This window comes from Eurosta solidaginis, chromosome 3 (assembly GCF_040869045.1).
Source record: "Eurosta solidaginis isolate ZX-2024a chromosome 3, ASM4086904v1, whole genome shotgun sequence".
Lineage (NCBI taxonomy): Eukaryota > Metazoa > Arthropoda > Insecta > Diptera > Tephritidae > Eurosta > Eurosta solidaginis.
In genome coordinates, this window is record NC_090321.1 from 157,451,420 (window position 1) to 157,475,943 (window position 24,524).

Here is a 24,524-nt window from a genome sequence, read left to right on the forward strand (position 1 = left end):
GTCTTTAGCGCATGAATTCACTTGGGACTACACCAATTGATACCGATACCGGGCCACCTCGGGAAGTATTAATGGCCTTACCACAGTATGGGGCGCTGCTGTAGCGGACGGTTCTTTCCCCGTATATAATACTGGACCGCTGAGCCCGCCTTGTCGGGCAGGTGGTCGTACGATTAAGATGAACGACTCATTACCTGATTGTAATAAGGACGATGTAAAGAGGAGAACTGAGTCGCAACACAAGGACGACAAAAACGAATTAAGCGATGCGTCGGACTCGGGGAGCGAGAGTAGTGCTGATTCAATGAACTCCGTGTTGGAGAAGCACACAAATGAAAACGGAGTAGAAGAGTGGAGAAGGGTACGGAGCAGAGGAAGTAAAAGAGCTCTCTCGCAGTACCGTGCAGCACTAAGAATTGTACAACGCTTGGGAGCAGTGGTGGACCCAACAGAAGTGGAGATCGAACGCTTGGAATGGGCCCATGAAGTGGTAGAAGTAGGTCGAAGGCAGTTCAAAAGGTTTGCTGCGAGAATCCCTCGGTTCTGCAACCGGTACGAGGAGGAAGAAGCGTCGAATGGCAGAATGAAGGGGCAACGTTCGGCGGAAGGCGACAGGCCTGCTTTCAAGAGGCAGACAGGACCAAGTCCTAGAGCCGCGAGGCAGGGCAGTCGCATAGACAATACAAGTAGGCCCAAAGCTGTAAGACAGATGGGCTCCAAAAGCGAGGTAGCAATACCTCGAAAGCTGCGAGTCAGAGGGAGGGAATTACGGAAGTAGGAGAAGAGGGAATTACGGAAGTAGGAGATAAACCAAAGGGAGATAACGCTAATACTCCGGCTTTCTCGGAGGTGCCAAAGGGAGATAACACTAAGACTCCTGCTTTTCCCGAGAAGATGAGTGATGTGGCAAAGCAGTCACTGACTGTGGCGCTGGTTATCGTAGCAGTCCTTTCGGACAAATCACTACTGAAAGGTGGAGATCTGTGGAAAGGGAGCTTATTAGCTTAATGCTTAAGATGATGCGGGAACAACCAAGTAAGCCCCTTCCAACCTTTGATTCGGGGGATGGTATAATGGTGTGAAGATGATAGCGTGCAACAACATCGCGAGCTTGCGGTGGCTGGAGGAAGTGGTTCCAAACCTCCAAAGGCAAGGCACGAACGCACGGTTTGAGGTGGTGGATAAAGCGCAAATCCCCACGGTACCAAAAGTTAAGGTATGGATACCATGCGTGATGAAGTCGGAGGATACACTGCGACTTCTTGCAGAATCAGAATCCGAACATACCGACACAGGATTGGAAGGTACTTACTGTATCTCGGCCTACCGAGGATGGTCAGTTCTACATTTTCCAAATAAACAAGCAGGCGGAGGATATTTTGTACACGCAGCTTGGCAAAATGTCCTTTGGCAATGGCAAAATTTACATGCGACTCAGGAAAAGAAGTCCCTAGGATAAAAACCCTAACACGCTAGAGGTGGGCGAAATCGAAAAGGACCTCAAAAGCCTAAGGACAAAAAGACAGGTGGAGGTCCCCGACGTCACCACGAACGTGCTAGAAGAGGACCAACCGCTAAATGGTGCTGTGACTCGCACAGAGGAACACCCGGCACAACAGTCACGAGAGGCTAAAGGGGGCCTCGAATACTCTAAACCAAAAGGGCAAGGGGAGGACGACGACATCAAGACGAAGGTGCTGGAGGGGGACAAACAGCCCAATGGTGCTGCGAGTCCTAGAGATAAACCTCCAACACAGTAAAGTGGCGTCGAGCGAACTCCTCCTAACCCTTGAGGAGGGTTCGTTTTGACGTGGCGCTGATCTAGGAGCCGTGGCTCTCATCGGGAGGAAAGGCTTCTGGACTTAGCGCGCGCGGGTTTGGCGTTTACTACGCGCAAACGGAAGGATGGGTGGGAGCTGTAGTAATGGTAAGGAAACAGCTGCATTCATATATGTTGCCTAATTACACCACTGAGGATCTCGTAGCGGTGGCCGTTGAGCAAAAGAATAAGCAGGCATTTATCCTGGCGTCCTGCTACATGGCCCATGCTGCGGAGGTTCCACCGATGGAGTGCAAAAGGCTAGTACAGGGGGAAGGGCGCAAAGGGCGGTTGGTCATAGGCGCAGATGCAAATGCGCACCACAATGCGTGGGGAGGAGCAGATACGAACGAGAGAGGCGAATCTCTGTTTTGTTACATCCTGCAAACGTATTTGCAGATAGCCAACAGGGGAAATGTCCCTACATATATTGGTCCAACGTCCAGCAATGTTCTGGATATTACACTGAGCTCCGAGCGTGATATATCAAGGTATGATTGGATGGTTTTTGATAGACCATCCTTCTCCGACCATGCGTATATCAGCTTCAGCATCCCCCTAAAGAGGGTAGAGAAGGGAGGAACCTTTAGAAACCCTAGGTCAACGAACTGGACTAAATTCCATAAATATGTAGAAACAAAACTGGGACAACCCAAAGAGGTTGCTAATGTAGAGGAACTGGAGGAGTCGAATGAATTCCTAACAAGGATGCTTGTGACTGCGTATAACAAAGCTTGCCCTCTAAGAAGATTCAGAGGAAAAGCAAAGCCGCCATGGTAGAGCCATGAGCTGAGTCTTCTAAGAAGACAGGTAAAAGAAATGTTTAAGTTCGCAAAGACCGCGGAAAGCGAAGCGTGTCGGGACGAGTACAGGGATCTACTGAGGATCTACAAGCGTGAAATTACCAGGGCGAAGAGAAACTCATGCAAAAGTTTCTGTACGGACATAGAGTGCTCCAGCGAAACAGCACGGTTGAAAAAAGTCCTAGCAAAGGGGAACATAGTCCAGGGACTAATAAAGAAAGAGAACGGGGAATGGTCACGTAATAGTGAGGAATCCCTTGAGGTGCTTCCCGATACACATTTCCCACCGGGAGACGGTTTAGAGGAGCCAGCAGACATCACTCACACTTCGACCACGGAGCTAGTAGTGCCGGGCTTGGTGACCGATACCAAGATCGAGTGGGCAGTGAAGACGTTTTCTAAGTTTAAATCGCCGGGCCCAGATGGTATATTCCCGGCCATGCTACAAGTCTCAAGTAGGGCGGTCGTGGAATGGCTTAAAATAATATTCGATGGGTGCATAAGACTGAATCATGTACCGCACTCTTGGAGAACTGCTCGTGTAGCTTTTCTAACAAAGGCGGGGAAGATCGGTCACGTGTATCCCAAAGACTATAGACCCATAAGCTTAACATCATTTCTGCTCAAAACCTTTGAGAGGCTGATAGATGTGTACATAAAGTCTAACGTGGATGAAAAGCTGCTCTCCACAACACAGCATGCGTACACCAAAGGCAAGTCGGTAGACACCGCATTGCATAGGGTGGTAATAAGCATAGAGAAATCCCTGGAATATAAGGAGTATGCTCTAGGAGTCTTCTTGGACATTGCCGGGGCTTTCAATAATGTTGCAAAATGGGCGATTATAGATGGTCTTAATTACATTAAAGTACATCCTGCCTTAATCAGATGTATCGGCTGTATGTTAAATTGCAGAAATATTACATCACAATGGGGATTGTACGAGGCCACAAAATCAGTGGGCAGGGGCATGCCGCAGGGAGGAGTGTTATCACCTCTGCTGTGGACGCTGGTCATCAACCAACTGCTCAGGAAATTCGATGAGGGGCCCGTAAAACTTACGGCTTACGCAGATGACGTTAAAATTGTCATAAGTGGAAAGTGCCTTCCAACAATTAGTTCTTTGATGGATCGGGCGCTTCGGGATATTCATACCTGGGCATCTAATGTCGGGTTGAAAGTCAATGCGGAGAAGGCGGATATGGTCTTGTTTACAGAGAGGTACAAGGTCCCAAATTGGACCAGGCCTAAGTTAGGAGGGGTGACCTTACAGGAGAACCTTTCACAAAATATCTAGGAATCATCCTGGACAGTAATCAGTCATGGAAGCTCAACGTGGAGGAGAGGGTCAAGAAGGCCTCAACGGCACTCTATGCATGTAAAAGAATGCTGGTTTGTACGTGGGGCCTATCGCCCTCTCTCTCTCATTGGATTTTTACAGCGATTGTAAGCCCTATTCTATACTATGGAGTTCTTGTTTGGTGGAAAGCCACACAAAAAACAACATACCTCAAAAAATTAGAGGGAGTATGCAGACTATCGATGCTTAGCATCACGGGAGCCCTGAAAACAACCCCGACGGCTGCACTGTATGCCATTCTGCACATCCCACCTGTAGACCTGGTAGCAAAGAACAAAGCGTTAACGACCGCAACCAGGCTCGGTGCTTCGGGGCAGCTTGAGTGCCGACCATATGGCCATAGTAGTATAGCGTCATCAATCACAAGACGAACCGACTACCTGATTCCCTATTTGCGCTTCGAGGGAGATCTTAGGGCCACAATAGAGGCGCAAGGGTGCGCAAATGGCGAACGAGGCGATCCATGTGTACACAGATGGTTCCAAAGTAGTGGAAGGAGTAGGGTCTGTGGTATACTGTGCTGATCCGGAAATGAGCAGATCCTACAGGCTGCCGGATTACTGTAGCGTTTTCCAAGCGGAAATATTAGCCGTAACCAAAGCAGTAGAAACCCTGGAAGAGAATAGCTTAAGCTGCAACCGTGTTAACTTTTATATTTACAGTCAAGCAGCGATTAAGGCAATAATCTCGCATAGCACAGCATCTAAATGCGTGTTAGAGTGTAAGCAGTCTCTGGAGAGAATCGGGACAGGGAGAAGCATACATCTATATTGGGTCCCAGGGCATATGGGAATAGATGGGAATGAAAAGGCGTACGAACTAGCTAAAAAGGGCGCATTCCTTGAAGCATGCTCCGTAGATGTCCCAATTAGATTGGGCGAGATTAAGCGAAGGCGAGAGGTGCACATGATCGACCAAGCGGGAAAGGCGTGGGTTCAAGCGCGGGGCTGTAAAGTGTCGAAGATTATGTGTAGGTCTTACAACCTTAGACTAACACAGTTGCTTCTATCATTAAAAAGAGAGGACTGTAGACTCATGACGGGTATTCTGACTGGACACTACCTTCTGGCGTCACATGGCTTTAAATTAGGCTTGGTCAGTGATAGCAGATGTAGGTAGTGCGGGTTGGAGGAGGAAACGATCGAGCACGTTCTGTGCTCGTGCCCTGCACTCGCCAGGCTAAGACTCCAGCTATTAGGAGTGATACAGCTGTCAGATCTAGAAGCAGCAAGTGCGTTAAGGCCTAGGAAGCTTCTAGTATTTGCCAAGAGGACAGAGTTATTTTATAACATAGGCCCTGGTTTTTGATAGGGTTTTTCAGTTTGGTCGTTATAACAAACTTCTGGTAACACTACGGAATCAATCAGTCTATGTCATCTGTGTCCTCATGGACCGGCCAGTTCAACCTACCTACACCAATTGAGACGAAAAAAATACATAAGAAATGATTTGTAGCCTTGAAAATGAAAAAAAAATGCATAAAAAAAATTAAAAAAATTATTTTTTCCTGAGCCCAAATCCTATCGAAAAATCGATGACGCGATATCGGTTAATAAATCAACTCGCCCTAATGTACATACTTGCGAGCCGCTCGAATTTCGGGAATTCCGCTTATTCAAAATCTTCTGCTAACGTTCGAATCGCTAAACTGTTGAATAAATAACTCCAATATTCAATAATGCATGGTCTTTATTAGACTTCTTTGAAAGTACTTCACAATAACACTTGACTTCACAACCAATAGCGTGCTTAAATCAAACTGCTTACGGACTACTCAGCTTCTGCTGCTTTTATATACTCTGCCCAAATCTCTAGACGTTTCTTCTTCTAGAATCCTCTACCTGGTCATGAGCCATACGCGCGTTTATATGTAATGTGTAACCATATACGTGTGTATATGTGAGCGAAGTAGTAGCTGATGATAACATGCGTTTGTGAGTATCTCTCTGCTGCTTGTACGTATGTTTGTACATGATGATTAATTTGTTTATGTACATACAAGTGTGGCAGCTTGCTTTATTGTTGTGGCTTTATTTACTTAGTATCAGATTAGTGATGTGAGTATCACTTAGTGTCACTAATATTCGTCACAATATTATATTAACAACTGCATAGAAAACAACCCTACAACGATATTGAAGGCCAAACTGATAATTGCCCTATTTCAGTAGAACCGAATATTGTCCCAATAGTAAAAATAATTAAACATGTGTCGCGAAAAACTGGCAAAGTGGATAAACTTTGGGGCTGCCTATTAAAAGACTATATTCACGTTTGAAAAAATTGCTGATGATAGCGCCTCCATGATCCTATGATATATCCGAAAGGATTCGTGACCGAAACGTTTTCTTTAAAGATTAGTGATATACTTAGATAATTAATGCGAACTTTTGCACTACTTCTTGTTCATCTGAAAAAGTGAATTTCGTATAGATTTCGCTAAAAGCGATGCACAATCTTAATTTATATATTTCGTCTGCACGTATGTTTGTGACTCAACTGCTCCTAAACGACTGGACCGATTGTCATGAAATTATCCGATTGTGTTCTAGGGAACTCGAGGATGCTCTAGATTTGCAATTCGGCCCGTTTTCTTTCTTATCTTTCCGGGAAGTGAACCAGTGGCCGTCCTATTCTAAAAAAAATTATGTATTGCGCGATTTCCTTGAAATTTCGGGCTTTTGCACTTCCTTGACAATTATTATTCGAAAAACTTTTCTTTCCGGAAAGTGGACCAGGGCCGAACCTCTTCCCAAAAAATATTAAATTTTATATATAAAAACTAATGTAAAATATTTTGGTAATTTTATAATTCAAGATCGTTGATGGGTGGTATGTGGATTTTAGTTCCATATGTCACGCATTTCTGGGATATAGACCATATGGGATGGGTTAGTGTGTGTTTTACCAACGGACGGCATTTAAGAGTGTTTAAGAAAAGCGAGAGAAGGCTATAGGTAGGAAAAGGAAAAAGAAAAATATGAGATAAGGGCGGGAGCTGGGAGTAGGAAATGGAATTAAGAATGGATAAAGTACGAGGGGAAATAGAATGGAGAGGAAGCAAGCGAATGAACGGAAATGACAAAAAATAAAAGGAGGCTGAGGAAAGAAACGGGGAGTAGAGGAGAGAAAAATCGAGAGAGTGAAATGGAGAAGAAGCGAAGGAAAAACAGGGATCAAACATGGCAAGGAGGAAGGAGTGACAAGAAGATACACATATTTTTTTTTGAAGAAGTTACAATATGACAATGAATATTATCGTGAGTAGAACATTTCAACCATCTATATACATCTTATACATATGTATATAAAAATAAATGTGATTTTTAAAATTGTACCTGTCTCGGTTTCATGTTGTTTCGTTATGGTTTATAAAAAAATAAATATTGAAAAATATTGAAATCGGTATTGGTATAATTACCATATAGTTATGAAAAAGTAGAAGATATTGGGATAGAGAAAGAAGATGGGAGCGAGACTCCTTTTTAAATATAGGCAAACCAATTTTCCGGCAGAACAAATTCTGCCGGGTACTCAAGTAGCCTATATATCCCAGCTTCCATTTTTGGATTTTGGTGCTAAGTTGCATTATTTTAGTCTTTGAGAATATACCTACATATGCTTGGATTAGATACTGCCGCCCACTTTTGTTACCATCTTGTGAACGTGGTTCTAACATTTTTTTTACCTTAAATGAAGATCGCTCTGAATCGGAGAGGACTTCAGTAATTTTTTTGGTAGTGGAATTTGGACAGACGAATATTATATATGTATGTACATGTACTATAATTGGTGTGGTGGTAGCGTGCTCCCCATACCACGCCGATGAAACTACCTTGCAGATGTCGTTCGGAGTCGTCGTAAAACATGTAGGTCCCGTTCCGCCAATTTTTAGGAAAAATTAAAAGAAGAACGACGCAAATTGGAAGAGAAGCTCGGCCTTGAATATGTTCGGAGGTTATCGCTCCTTGTTTTTTTTTTTTAGGGAAGTTCTTTAGTTTAATAGTTTCGTGATGTTCTGAAATGCCACCATTCGGAAAATTTTGAACATAATGATTTTTTTTCTCTAAAACGTTTTGTAAGGTTTTCGAAATGCTGAAATAATAGGTTAGTTTGCTTGTTTACTAATTTTAAATTTGGTATTTTTTTGTTAACTTTATAGATTTTCCAATTGGAAATGCAAAACAAAAAATAAAAGTGGTTTATATTTGATAGACTGGTTCGATTTATTAACCGATATCGCGCCATCGATTTTTCGATAGGCGTCGTCCATACAAATCGACCCAGGTTAATATTTGGGCTTTTTTATTAGCTAATAAATTTTTTATGCTCGCTTGGAAAAAAATTCAATTGAAAAACAAAAACTTAAAAAGCAACATATGTACATAGATCTGCTCGCTTAATTTGTTTTTCTTTTCATTTGCAAGCAGAAATAATTTAGAAGCTAGAGAAAAAAAACCTGTATTGTTTCTTCGAAATTTAGTGAGCGATTTTTTGTGAGGGTTGGTGTCATGTGGAGATACGTTACAAGCAGGACATATGTACATTATGTATGTATGTCGGGGTTCATTCTGGACAGGTAAGAGTTTAACCTGTTACAGTATCCAGATCGAAGTTAAGCTAGAGTGACGCGCGTCTCCCTGGAGAGGTTGCTTTCCTCTATTGAGAGTTTAGGGTATTTGACTTTAAGAACGGGGGCAGTTCCTGGCATAATGGGCTATCGCCTTTTTGTGGATATTTCTCAGGACCTCTACGGTTTTTTTCTACATACGGCTGAATTCTCAGGTGCTTTATTTCCTCATAATGCTTGCGGAGGTGACTTCTTAAGTCCCTGGGCCTCTTTAATGAGATGTCTGTTGGGATGCCCAGGTTTCTGGGTTTTTAGCAGAAACTATTTGTTTAGCATTTCATTTCTTCCTTATCGGGAGTACCCGCCTCACTGTGTAAATAAATAAATAAATAAATAAATAGTGTTCTGGAGACATAATAAGACAAGTTGTAGCGGTGACGCCTGTATATCGGTTAACAGGTCGCTATTATTATTCCTGCAGAAATTCGCCCCGCCATTGAAATGTTCCGCCAGCTACCGGATATTATGGTAGACATTTCATTATTCTTATCAGCAATCATCTGAAGCTCTGGTACTCATGTCGTCGTTCTTTTATGTAGGCGCCACTTTTTCTTCTTCGCGTCACGAGTTTGAGTATGTAATTATTCAGACCACTTTAAATATGTACATACATACGTACCCTGATATTTATACATAGTTGAAGTGTCACAACATTTTTATTTCAGCATTGATTCCAGAGACGGGTTTTTAATTTAAATAGATATTTTTTTAGCTACAACAATATAAATTAATTTGTTACATAAATTTGGTCAATAAAATGAGTGCGTACGAATTGTTTTGTTGTATTTTAGAAGCAAAGTAGGGTGATCGGGTCTGTGCAATTGAAGTTAAATACAAACGCGCCTACATATAAACGAATGTGGGTATAGTGGATTCCAGTATAAGTGCGCTTCTCCAACAAAATAATTATAAGCACTAACGAGTGAAATCTTAAGACTTTTTGTTTATTGGTTTTTTTTTAATTAATATGCCATTATTTTGTCCTTAATAAGTTCCATTCGACTAAGGCTAAAGCCCTATCCCTGCAACTACTTTATCAAAAATTAATAAATTATAGAGAGTAGCTTAAACTTTAAAACCTAAGTTAGGACTTATCAGCCAGTGAGATACTGTAAAAACGACCTTTGACTTTTTAATCTTTTCCGTTAGTCGTTTGGGATGTTTGAGGGAGCGAATGTCACAGGTTTATACTTAAGGACTGTTCCGAAAAGAAAGTGCACACTTTGTTTTGCTTTTTATTCGACGATTTTGCACTTTTTCTCCAAAATTTTTTTTTTCTAATGGAAACAAGCCTATTTAAACTAGTGGAAGATTAAGGGAAATATGTGAAAAAGTGAATCTTTTAAATTTCACAGAATTTTGTCTTTACCAGCTTTGATTCACTTTTATGCACCTTTTTTCGAGAAAAGTAACCTTCGCTGTTCATAAATTTTTTCCAAGTTTTTAAACGGTATGGACAACTCAAGCTTCCATTGGGCACAATTCTGGGATGTTTGGTAGATTCTTCTCTTTTTAATTAACACTGCAAGCTATTTTGTTACATAATTCTGCTGTAGATCTAATTTAAAATTTGCAGAGATTAAATTGGGTCAACATAAAGCTGATACAATGTGCTACAAAAGAAAGGCGTCAGACGTTACTTATTAAAGCTATTTAGATCACTTATTTGTTTGATAATTAGATTAATATTTGATTTTAGCATCACTTACTTACTTACACGGTAAAAAAATTGCGCCTAAATCTTAAACCTTTCATCGGTTTATACATTTTTCCAAACTTTTTTGTAAAGATTTACAACAATTAAAAATACTACAGCTATTTTTAACTAGACCTAGTTTTTCTTTTTAACCAAGTTGAGGGAACTGAATGAGAAAAATAATAAAATCCAAAAACAGTTTAAAGGTCAAACTAAAATATTTTACTTTTTGGGAATTATTAAATTCAGCCATGACGCAGTAATTTTTGGTACTATTTTGCTATTTTTTTTACTACTTTTTCTACTATCTTGTTATGTAATATGCGGAAAAAGCCAAACTCGATATATCTCCACAGACGGGGACATGAAAGAAAAGAGAAGAAAAAGTAGAAGTTGAAGGGAAGTCGGAAAAGTAAAGAGAACAAGAGAAAGATGGAGAGTGAGAGTAAAAGTAAGAATAGTGGTTAACAAGAGGATTAAGAATAAAGATTAGATTAAAGGTAATAGTGAGAGATAGACTTGGATAGGAGCAAGAGCGGGAAGAGTGAGAGAAACGCCCTGAATATTTGCGGAAGAATGAGAGGGATAGGGAAATTGGTAAACTAGAAAATGCAGAGGGGAGAAGAAATAAGATAGGAAGAGAGTTGGACAGAGGACAGGCGGGGTCAGAAAAATGTCTGTCGGATTTGATCATGCGGCTGGGAGTATTTCATGTTTATCTAAACGCTTTCAGGGATAGCCAGAGCTGTTTAAAATAAGGTTGTGATAAGCCAAAGTTTTTTTTTTTTAGCATCATGTAAATCTATAAGCTATTATTTGTTGAAGCTTATTTTTGCACCAATGAGCCTACGTCAACGCTTGGTTTACATAGATAAATGCTGGGTCTTGCGACCGTATACCGTTGATCCCGAGTTTTCATATTACGAACCTTCCCGGCTTAGCCAGGTTGTCGCCTTCTCACAATAGTTCACCACGACGGATGTTCAGAGGATGTCGTAATTTTAACTAAAGCCGTATTGAAAATATCTATACACCACACCAACAGAAACACAAGGCTGCGTTAGCTTTATAATTCGTAACCACCGGTCTGTTGAAAAATTCAACAAAATTTCATCTATTTGTAAGTTGCCTTACTAAAATTGAATAGATTACAAAACTGCTTGCACGATAATTTCGCAAAGAGTTTTACGACAAAGTTATACCATTTTCACAGATAGGTTTAGTGAAATAATCAACTAGTCAAGTTTTCTTCATTACAGCATTATTGAGCTCAATATCCCATACAAAATACAAATTTTTAATTTTCTCATTCTCGCTTTATTGAATGCCTAATCATAATGTAATGATAGAAGGTGGAGGATGTTTTGACAGCTGTCATATCAACCGCCCTTAGCTCCAGGTTTTTTTTATGGAAGTACGGGAAAAGGGGGCATAAAAGAAGGCCGTTTTGTAAAATAGTATTAAACTTCATACATTTTTAAAAGTGGTAGAATACAACATACAGCGTTGAATAAACGACTTTTATGTAATCCTATGATACAATCCATAAAAATTAGTTTACCTTTTGAAATTCTGAAAGTTTTTCCAGATAAAATTTGTTTTTAACGCAATTAGTGTGAATTGCATTTATAAAAGAACCCGCATTTATCAAAGAATTCCTCTCAAATGCTTATCGATTTGTATTATATATGCAGACTACTATGCCGCATATTTCGGAAACATTCGGAGATTTATGAGAAGTAGATTCGTTTAAAAACGTTTTCAGCGAAGTGACTTTCGAAAGTATGTTTTCACACATCTACCCGGGTCTAGAAGAGTAAATAATAATTTGACAGTGTATACCTCTGAGGTTAGGGCAGAGCTTTCTGCCCGATTATTTTGATTGGTTCATTTTCAATTTAAAATTTAAATTAAATTTATGTTACTGGATGTTTTATTCGCTGTAAAATGACTGTCGAAGTATAAACATATTTATGGTTTCATTGCTAACTTTCTTGGCGTGTTCGTGTCGACAAAAACACTCCCGAAAGTTCTAAGAAGTGTTGCCGGTGAGGGTGCGCTGCGGTGCTCTAAAAGAGCAGTTGAAACCCGTTGCTTAGATGATTACATTGTTAAAAGATGAACGTCACGAGGACGGATCTCTTATTGAGAACTTTGGACAAGTTTTTGACCAATCTGGTATTATGTGACATTTAGAACGGTAGTGCTGCTGTGCGCTTGACCGAAAAGAAAATAGAAAAAGGTCTTTGTTAAAACAAACTATTTACATTTCGCCTGCGCAGCGCTAATGAAGACTTTCGAGAAATGTCTCTGTCATTCCTGTATCAAGAATTCCAAAGCTGTCGTCTTACACATTATTTATGTAAAAACTTCGCTAAAACAATTGATTTCTAAATACAGTTACAAAAAATTTTAACTTACTGTTGTTGTTTTGCCCTAAAAATCCGACCAATAAGATAAGACGATTGTGACAGTTATGGATTGTAATTTAGAATATATGAATCCGGAAGATCGGATCAGCATCTTTTGGTTGTAAGGCGACTGCCGCGAGGCTATTATATCCCCTGACATATTTTAGTAAACAATAACTTGGTAATACATCAGTAATTCAACTGTCAAGAGCTTTTGGGGGATCTTCTGATCAAGTTTGTATGATGTTTTACTTCCGACTCTTAACGACAAATCAACAGAGCAGATGGAAATAACAATGTCTTTTTAGGGATGAAAACACACTTAAAAGTATTACGATCACTTTCAAGTGTGATTGTAAAACTTTTCATCAAACCCGAAACCCATTTAAGTGCGCAAAGTTACTACAGTTCAACCAAATAATGGGTAACACCTCTATCTTTTATGCCCGGTTTTTCGATGAAAGATTCAACTGCAGTTGAAGCTGAGGTCACGCATTACGCATTATTGAATTTTATTTCTCATCGCAGTTTAAGTTTTTTATTTTTATTCGATGCCAAAAGTAATATACGCTCTCACTGGTCTTGCGTATCCTCTTTTGCTTTGGCGTTAGGTGATATGCTGAAAAAACGCGTTCCTGTAATGGCTTTCATAGCATAGTATTTTTTTTTCTACTCCTATTTTTTCAAACCCGGTAAAAATTGTACCCTCTACCTACCGTTTCAGATAGCGTACATCTTCTGTCTTTTTTCATTTACTTCACCTGGTGATTCCACCATCCATTCCATCATGTGCCTAATGGAGTCAATATTCTGGTGTTTTTGAGTTTATTGTCAATGAAACAAATGACAATCAAAAATTAATTATTTTCAATAATTTACGAATATTAGAAAACACCAAATAAGTTAAAAATTTTATATTTGCAGCATTTGCAGCAAAAGATAAAATGGCTCTTTAAACAAGTAAGGACGGGACTGTCTTCGGCTGTGCCGAAGACTTCATACCTTTCATGAATGGGGCTGAACAATAATCTTATCCCGTTCGTAATCTCCAAATAATCGGATGTATAAGATAAGAAATATATAGTGAACAGATGTACATACCTAAACGATTTTTAAGATAAATATAAAATAAAAAATAGGTAGGTACTTTGTGTGAGGATGCAGAGCTTCACGTTTTTTGTGGTCTGCATGTAAAAACTATGACTACGAATCACGTCTTTCAAAAATATATGACGTAAACGTAACTATTTGATGAAATTTGATGAATTTTGAAGCTTCTAGCCGTAAAAAAGGGGCAAAAATGACAGTTTATATGGGGTATATAATATATATACCACCGACCTCAATGATTTTTTCAGACAACAATATATGCTATACACGTAAGCATTTGGTGAAAACTGAACATATCTAAACGATTTTTAAGATAAATCTAAAATAAAAAATAAGTAGGTAATTTGTGTGAGGATGCAAAGCTTCACGTTTTTTGTGGTCTGCATGTAAAAACTATGACTATGAATCACGTCTTTCAAAAATATATGACGTAAACGTAACTATTTGATGAAATTTGATGAATTTTGAAGCTTCTAGCCGTAAAAAAGGGGCAAAAATGACAGTTTATATGGGGTATATAATATATATACCACCGATCTCTATAATTTTTTCAGACAACAATATATGCTATATACATACGTAAGCATTTGGTGAAATTTGAAGCTTCTAGCTGTTAAAACAGGGCAGAAATTGCGCAAAGTTTCTTATCTGAACAATCGGTTGTATGAGATATATATTATGTATACCACCGACCTCAATGATTTTTTCAGACATCAATATATGCTATATTTGAAGCTTCCAGCTGTTAAAATGGGGCTGAAATTGCAAAAAAAAAATATATATACTATATATATATACATATATACCTTATATACCATCATATATATATTATATATATCACCGATCTCTATGATTTTTTACACAACAATATATACTATATATGTAAGCAATCGGTGAAATTTGAAGCTTATAGCTGTAAAAATGGGGTAGAAATTGCGAAAATATATATATATACTATATATACCACCGATCTTTATGATTTTTTCAGACAACAATATATGCGATATACGTAAGCATTCGTTGAAATTTGAAGCCTCTAGCTCTTAAAATAGGGCAGTAATTGCGAAAAGTTTCTTATCTGAACAATCGGTTGTGGGGGATATATAATATATATACGACCGATCTCACCAATTTTTGCAGACAACAATATGTGCAATATACGAAATTATATGGTGAAGTTTGAAGCTTCAATCTGTTAAATTGAGGAAGATATGGCAAAAATCCTCTTTCTGAAAAATCGGTTGTATGGAGGATATATGCTATAGTGGTCCAATCCGGCCGGTTCCGACAAATGTCTAATCGGACACCCAAATACACCCGCTCGCCAAATTTTGCATACAAATAGACAGACGGACATGGCTAAATCAACTCAGCTCTTCATCCTGATTATTTCGGAATACTTAATGCTGGGTCTATCTATTTTCCTTTAAGGACTTACAATTTTGGGTTTCGTGACGAAATTAATATACCATTTCATTTTCATGAAAGGTATAAAAAGGCAAATATTTGGTTAGATGCAAATTCAATAAATAGTTGCGAATACACTTTACTGGTTTTAAAGAGGAAACGGCTGCCATCCATTTTAATTTTTTGGTATAAAGGGTAATATTTTTGGGGCTGCGTTAGGATGTGCGTTAATGAATCAAGTGGCCCTGAGTGAAACGGAAAAATAAATTATTTAATTTAACAAAATTGTGATTTCATTAAGTTTCTGTGTGAAATTGGTATTGGACATTGTGAAGCTCGATCATTATTTGTAAACTTGTAAGTTATTTAAAACATATATCCAAAAAATTAAAAAAAAAAAAACAAATTAAATTTTAGTAGTATTCATTGACCTCAGCTGCATACAAGGCATCTGTTATGTGAATATTTGTACATAAATATGTATGTATGCACTATGCTCTCATGAATGTACGTAAGCTGTTTAGAATAAAGATTTTGCAGTTTTAGTCTAACTTCGTTTTTGTTTTGTTTTCTATAAGCGTTCAATACCAATATGGTGCTAAACATGTTTTTAGTTGAGAAGTTTCCTTTTATGGCAAGGACATACCAAATAGATTCAATAAAACGACAGCTGAATGGCACTCAAAGTTTCGTTAAAAAATTCTTTTGGATATTTTAAAGTGATTAAAAAAATGATGCACAAATGTGTTAAGTTATATGTATGTATACTTATGTACATATATACATATACATATATATATAAATATGTGTCTATAAATTCGCTATAAGTAATAGATTCTTTATACTCAGCTGAGCAGAGCTCGCAGATTATATTAATGTTCGCATAACGGTACCCCGTAACGGCATAAACTAATCGAGATGGATTAATACTTCTATATATCAATATGATCTGGGCGAAAAAGAAATTCATTTAGCCATGTCCGTCCGTCCGTCCGTCTGTCCGTAAACACGATAACTTGAGTAAATGTCGAGGTATCTTAATGAAATTTGGTATGTAAGTTCCTGGGCACTCATCTCAGATCGCTATTTAAAATGAACGAAATCGGATATAACCACGCCCACTTTTTCGATATCGAAAATTTCAAAAAACCGAAAGAGTGCAATAATTTACTAAAGACGGATAAAGCAATGAAACTTGGTAGGTGGGTTGAACTTATGACGCAGAATAGAAAAGTAGTAAAATTTTGGACAAGAGGCGTGGAACAGCCCACTTTTAAAAGAAGATAATTTAAAAGTTTGCAAGTTGTAATTTGGCAGCTGAGTATGTAATGATCGGTTAGACCCGAACTTAGCCTTCCCTACTTGTTTCATAATCGAATGCATCTATTCACATATTAATAAATACGTGCCTTGTATGGAAAAAAATATTATTAAGGTTGGATGTAAACAAAATAAAAACAAAAAAATGTTAATAAGTTTTATTGAATGTTGCAGTTTCCCGCATTAGTTATTCGATATTGTCATGAACAATTTTTTGTGCACTGAATCAGCCGATTTTCAGCAAATCACATTATTCGTGTTATAATTTTTCAAAGTTATTCCATATTCGGGTTACCTTGGAGTACATATTCTGCAGTCAAATAAACTAGTATTTATGTATGTAGCTCTATACAGCCATTTTCACTATTAACATTGGCCACAAATTTATTTGACAAAATCGTTCTGATTTTCTTGACACGTCGATCTCCTACGAATTGTAAGTCCCTGCATCTGATTCATACAAAATAATGTACTATTTGAGAGTCGATAAGGCAGATTTGAGTAAGAGATGAGTGGAGATCCACCTAGAGCTTCAACTGTTAAGATTTATTAAACCTCATATTTTAACCTGCACTGTCATAATGAGATGCCTAAATCTCGAGTGGCCTAGGAGACATTTTTAATTAATTTCAATTTAATTGGGGAAGGATATTATCTTTGTTATTATTTAAAGAATTGGCAAGTTGGTATTGTTGTTGTAGCGATAACCCCCGAAGGCCTTGGGGAGCTTTATCGATGTTTATGGTCCTTTGCCGAATGCAGATCCGATACGTTCCGGTAACAAGCACCATTAAGGCACCATCCCGACCATCTCGGGAATGATTTAGTGTGACCACATGAAACCTTCAAGGTCAAACCGCCCTCCCACCCCCTAGATCTATGAGGAACTTGGGGTCGGCAGAGCTTTGGCTGTTGAAGTACGGCTAGATGAAGTTGACAATTTGCTTGGAGAAGCTATATTTTGCGCTGGAAATACCTTAAAAGGGTTGCACTACACAACCCCTTCAATCAGTTTGGTATTTTAGTCGCCTCTTTCGACGGGCATACCTGCCGCAGGTATATTCTAAACCTCCTAACCCGCTGGGGCGAGAATTGGCAAGTAATGAATTCTTCGTTTCGAGTAAAGTAATTATTTACGAGTTTTTACTTACTAATGCTTGGTTTTCACCAGGTTAAATTTGATCTCAAACTATGTCATATACGGTTGGAAAATTTGAGCCTAAATTTCAAACCATTCATCGGTTTAAGCAGTTTTCGAAACTTTTTTGTACTAAATTGGGAACCCCTCTTATTTGAACAATAAGTCTAAAACCTTAAAATGTTTTTAAAACCAAACCGAAAAATGTTACAAAAATTTAAAAATAGAAACTTGTACTAAATTCTGGGTTTGAAACAAGACGAAACAATTTAAAAAATCTATAAATAGAAACTCGTATAAACGTCTGGTTTTAAAACAAATCCCAAGAGTTTAAACTTGGTGCTGAAAATGTCAAAATAAAAAACATTTCGAAACATTCTGTTATACATATGATGGTGATATGTTTTCTTAGAAAGATGTGATAGATCAGTAAGTAGAGCTTAATACTAAAACTTTATTTTCTTTATAAATGCAAGTGTAGATCTTTCGAGTTTCAAATTGACACCCAGTTCTTCACACTCATTTTTAGAATGACCGATATAATCTAATTTGAAACCAAAACTATCATATTTAAGCTTAAACTTTTAACCGCGTATCAATGGAAACGTTTTTCATATGACGTTAAATGTGTTTACCGTCCGTTTTGGCTACGAAGTTGAACTCTTAACGTTAGTTGCCCACCGGATATAAACTTTCACATAAAAACTTCAGTTGCCAACATTTTGGCAGTTTTGTTTCGTTTGTCTTCAATTAAAAATGGCATAGCGTATGAAACAACTGGAGATAATTAAACGGGACTAGAAATGAATAAGCTTTGTGCTTAAGTTAGATTCAGACACGAAATACTTTTCGACTTCGAGTAAGTTGTGCGACACAATGGAAACTCATTTTACACGAAAGAAAAATCGTGCCAGTTTGAGGCAGTTTTTGATGTCAGTCATTTTGATCCATGATGAAATTGGAGCATAAGGAATCTAGTTCGATATAATTCCGTTTTCCAGTCCTACTGTATTATAATTAATAATATTTAAAGCTATTTACTGTCTACATATTTTTATTTAATAGCATGTAGTGCAGCTTTACTGAATTAATATAATATTTTATTACGTATAAATGCATTTTATTTAAATAAATATTTGAATTTGATTATGGTTTGGTTAAGTATGCGAAGGACCGTTTTTCATGTTAACTTTAAGAAAAAGCCGTTCGAGAACGTAAACTTTTTACAAAACCTATGCAGGTAAATTTTAAAGTTTACATCAGAAAACGTTCCTTAAATACAAATTTCTATTTATATGTGTGTAAAGAGTTAGGGCATTTATTTTTATCTTAGCGTGGTTTAATTTATTTACATTTAAACAAAGTTTTATGCTTTAATACTTCTGTCAAAACAACACGATAAAGTATTGAATTTTACGTTATTTGTGCCGCCCTGTTGTTCTAGCAAGATACCCAATCTGAAAAGCTATTTTCCATGGCCCTATAACCATGCTCGTTATCAAGCCTCTTCGGTGGATATTTCCCAAGATATTATGCTTACAATGTATGGAATGTTGAGAAAAAGTGTAGCTAAAGCCTGCAGTATGTGACAGGACGCCCTTTCTGTATGGGCAAAGGTGTGCTATTTCTCAAGGTCTTTAGTTTGCTACTTGGGAAAGGACGCCACCTTTGATACATGTCAATGTTAAAAGGGCATGTGTATATGCGGTGGTTGCCCCTGCTACAACGGACATAAGAGTACTCATCCCTAGTGGCTGACCTGCAGAACTACAGGTATAGATTCTTAAAAATTTTTTTTCCTAAAAATCAGCTCATATAATTGGTATATGTATGTAAGAAATATAATTTCTATATACATAGGTTAACGTCACATTATGAACTTCGTAATGGATGTGCTCACGAGTGAGGTCTCTGAAGCTGGCAAGACAAGAGATTAACCGTATTTTAAACAAGTAAGAACGGGACTGTCTTCGGCTGTGCCGAAGACTTCATACCTTTCATGAATGGGGCTGAACAATAATCTTATCCCGTTCGTAATCTCCGAATAATCGGATGTATAAGATAAGAAATATATATTGAACAGATCTACATACCTTAACGATTTTTAAGATAAATATAAAATAAAAAACAGGTAGGTACTTTGTGTGAGGATGCAAAGTTTCAGGTTTTTTGTGGTCTGCGTGTAAAAACTATGACTACGAATCACGTATTTCAAAAATATATGACGAAAACGTAACTATTTGATGAAATTTTTATGAATTTTGAAGATTCTAGCCGTAAAAAAAGGGGTCAAAATGACAGTTTTATATGAAGTATATAATATATATACGACCGATCTCTATGATTTTTTCAGACAACAATATATGCTTATATACGTAAGCATTTTGTGAAATTTGAAGCTTCTAACTGTTTAAAACGGGGCAGAAATTGCGCAAAGTTTCTTATCTGAACAATCGGTTGTATGAGATATATACTACATATGTGTACCACCGATCTCAATGATTTTTTCAGACATCAATATATGCTATATAACGTAAGCAGTTGGTAAAATTTGAAGCTTCTAGCTGTTAAAATGGGGCCGAAATCGTAAAAAAAAAAATATATATACTATATATATATACTATATATACCATCATATATATATTTATATATATCACCGATCTCTATGATTTTTTGACACAACAATACATACTATATACGTAAGCAATCGGTGAAATTTGAAGCTTATAACTGTTAAAATGGGGAAGAAATTGCGCAAAGTTTCTTATCTGAACAATCGGTTGTATGGGATATATACTATATATACCACCGGTATCTATGATTTTCTCAGACAACAATATATGCTATACACGTAAGCATTTGGTGAAATTTGAACATATCTAAACGATTTTTAAGATAAATATAAAATAAAAAATAGGTAGGTAATCTGTGTGAGGATGCAAAGCTTCACGTTTTTTGTGGTCTGCATGTAAAAACTATGGCTACGAATCACGTATTTCAAAAATATATGACGTGAACGTAACTATTTGATGAATTTTGATGAATCTTGAAGCTTCTAGCCGTAAAAAAAGGGGTCAATATGACAGTTTATATGAAGTATATAATATATATACCAACCGATCTCTATGATTTTTTCAGACAACAATATATGCTATATACGAAAGCATTTTGTGAAATTTGAAGCTTCTAACTGTTAAAACGGGGCAGAAATTGCGCAAAGTTTCTTATCTGAACAATCGGTTGTATGAGATATATACTATGTATACCACCGATCTCAATGATTTTTTTCAGACATCAATATATGCTATACACGTAAGCAGTTGGTGAAATTTGAAGCTTCTAGCTGTTAAAATGGGGTAGAAATTGCGAAAAGTTTCTTATCTGAACAATCGGTTGTATGAGATATATACTATATATACAACCGGTCTATATGATTTTTTCAGACAACAATATATGCTATATACGTAAGCAATCAGCGAAATTTGAAGCTTATAGCTGTTAAAATGGGGTAGAAATTGCGAAAAGTTTTCTTATCTGAACAATCGGTTGTATGAGATATATACTATATATACAACCGATCTCTATGATTTTTTCAGACAACAATATATGCTATATACGTAAGCAATCGGTGAAATTTGAAGCTTCTAGCTGTTAAAAATGGGGCTACAATTTGCGAAAATATATATATATATATATATTATATATATATACTATATATACCCACCATATATATACTATATATACCACCGATCTTTATGATTTTTTCAGACAACAATATATGCTATATACGTAAGCATTCGCTGAAATTTGAAGCCTCTAGCTCTTAAAATAGGGCAGTAATTACGAAAAGTTCCTTATCTGAACAATCGGTTGTGGGGGATATATACTATATATACGACCGATCTCATCAATTTTTTCAGGCAACAATATGTGCAATTTTACGAAAGTATATGGTGAAGTTTGAAGCCTTCAATCTGTTAAATTGGGGTAAGATATTACAAAAATCCTCTTTTTCTGAAAAATCGGTTTGTATGGAGGATATATGCTATAGTGGTCCGATCCGGTCGGTTCCGACAAATGTCTAATCGGACACCCCAAATACACCCGCTCACCAAATTTTATCAAGATATCTCAAAAATTGAGGGACTAGTTTGCATACAAACAGACAGAACGGACAGACGGACATGGCTAAATCAACTCAGCTCTTCAACCTGATTATTTCGGTATACTTAATGGTGGGTCTATCTATTTTCCTTAAGGACTTACAATTTTCGGTTTCGTGACGAAATTAATATACCATTTCATTTCATGAAAGGTATAAAAATATCGGGGTGTACGCCAATTTCATATGCAAAACTTCCTTAGAGACCAGTTAGGTGATAATTCCATCAAATGTATTTAAAATTTTCGATAGCGCAACGCCCATTTCATTCCAAGTTAGCGAGCCACTTTTTAAAAACAGTTAAGAAATAATTTTTCCAAAGGAATTTGACGTAAATTGTCATTTGAAGGTAGCATGCGACCCTGAGAAATACCACTTTAAGAGGCCAGTGATACACAGCTACCTTATGACGACATGAGTTGCAATGCGGACTTTCCGAAAATGTACTTCATATTTTAGGTGGCATTATTTTCGGTTAGAATATTGCGAACTGGTTTAGGTTACATAAAAATAATGTGGGAATGGTTTGTGAAGGAATATACAAGGATTACAATTGTATCAATTTTATCTCTGCAGCGATTTTTTTTTGTTGGTCAGCAATCCGATTGAATCTGTTCGGACGATCAATTTTTTGTACTTTCATTTGTTTTCTAATGTTTTTAACTTTATATGTTAAACGAAAATTTTCCGGTGTCCAAATGGTGTTCTACGATCACATGTCGGAAAACCATTTCAAACTATAAAATATTCGTAAAAATTATAAGTTATGGATCTAGTGAGTCTTAAGGAACTTCCTGACAACGTTAGGCCACTTGGAACATTTAGGCCACTTGGAATCTTGCGATCTATTTTTGTATAACGTTCCATGGAACTAGATTCTTGAAACTAGGAACATACTTCAGAGCCTGATGACGATGCGGCATGAAGAAAAAGATTTCGCTAGATGACGCAGGGATCATAAAAATTAAAAAAGGCCTGCAACAAAGCTGTGCAACAATTATTTTCCTAACTGGTCACATGAAGTTGGCGTGTCGCTCAATATTTTCTTAAAAATCGTCTAGTTTACGAAAAAATTCCAAGTAGTAATTTTTTTCTAATTTTCCTAATCATATCGCACCCTAAAATGAAAATGATCACAACTCAAAAATATTTTACATGGATTTTTTGGCATAATTGGATACATAAAACCGTTCGTTTTTTATCAATAGGAATAATATTGAATTAAATAATACTAGTAAAGTTTGTTTTTGTAACCATTCAGTTATATTTGCTAACCAAAAGCATTTAGATATAGTTTGTTTTTGTTTGGGTGCGGTTTCAATAAGAATGCCTTGATAAAGTTTTCAATTATTTATATGCACACTGTTAAGCTTGAAACATTCTTCCAAAGCTACCCTTATTTATGAGATGATCAAATAAAATTTTGTGGCTTACCGGCATAACCGAAAAAGTCACTTACAGCTGTTTTCGAGAAAGCCAGCCTAAACGTTTTTGAAGTGTTTGTTAAAAGTTGCAAACTTTCATGGCTTTTTCTTTTATAACATCATTGTCTGTGTTGCAAAGCTAAAATATAAAATTTTTTTTTATGTCCGGAAAACGCGGTGCAGTGCAATAACGCCGCGGGCTTTATTTCTTTTTCAAAAAGGAAATAACGCCCAATAAAAAAGGCAATAACGCTCGAGCGTTAATTCCTAAAAGTAGGAAATAAATGAGGTTTATAAATGAATATTGTTGATATCTTTTTATTTGCAAGTGTACATATATTTATTTTATGTAGTCACGAGAACCACCCCTGTAGACATTATAACGGAAAACTTCTTATTATATTTGTCTCATTTAATCCAGAATATCACTTTTTATTTCTATATTTTTATTTTCGTTTCATGTTAACCTATTCTACAAATGCTCTACTTATTACTACACTATGTTGTAAAATTGACTGGCTGGTGTTTATATTATGAACTGCTATACATTTTATCATTATATGGAAATAAACATAAACTTTAATAAAATATAAACATTTTACAAAATATGTAAATATTTAATAACAATGCACACTGCAATATTCTGTATATGTGCCACCACTTTTATTTCTACAATCCCCACCATGTAACCATAAAATTAAAATTGCGATACCACTAATACTACGACAAATCCAAACAACCAACTTATCAACAATCAACCTGAATAAAAATGACTTCAACAATTTATACCAAAAGGGACCTCATCCGGCTTTAATTATTGTAAGTATCTAAAATGGCCACACTTTTCTATGTGTATATTTTTGTTTATATATATTACCTTTTTATAATTTATTATTTGGAAGTAAATATGTATATGGGGTATTCCATCCCATTTCGACCAATTTTGAACCCGACCCGTTTAGAATTGGCTGAAAGTTTTTCTTCTTTTTCTAGCTTACGAAAGACGTTTTTCAGAATTTTTTAAAATTTTTTCATCCAACTCAAAAAAAGTTATGAATTTAAAAAAAAAACGGGTTTGTTTTCAAAATGCTATAACTTTTTCAAAAATTGACCGTTTGGAATCTTTTTTTTTTAATTTGTTTTTAAATGTACTTTTCGTTACAAATACAAAAAAAAGTTTAAAGTTTTTTTTTCAATTAAATAAAAAAAAAAAATAATCGCCCCACTCCGGGATTAGTGGGGAT

General features: G+C 36.8%; 1 protein-coding gene across 5 annotated transcripts in view; it reads left to right on the top strand.

Moving 5' to 3' along the window:
• The window catches only part of zip (myosin heavy chain 10), a 242,554-nt gene that overhangs the window by 126,032 nt on the left and 91,998 nt on the right, over positions 1-24,524 (top strand). For all 5 annotated transcript variants that reach the window (XM_067773456.1, XM_067773457.1, XM_067773455.1 and 2 more), the window contains exon 6: positions 24,076-24,099. In XM_067773456.1, coding sequence (XP_067629557.1) covers positions 24,076-24,099 — 24 coding nt within the window. The remainder of the gene's footprint in view (positions 1-24,075; positions 24,100-24,524) is intronic.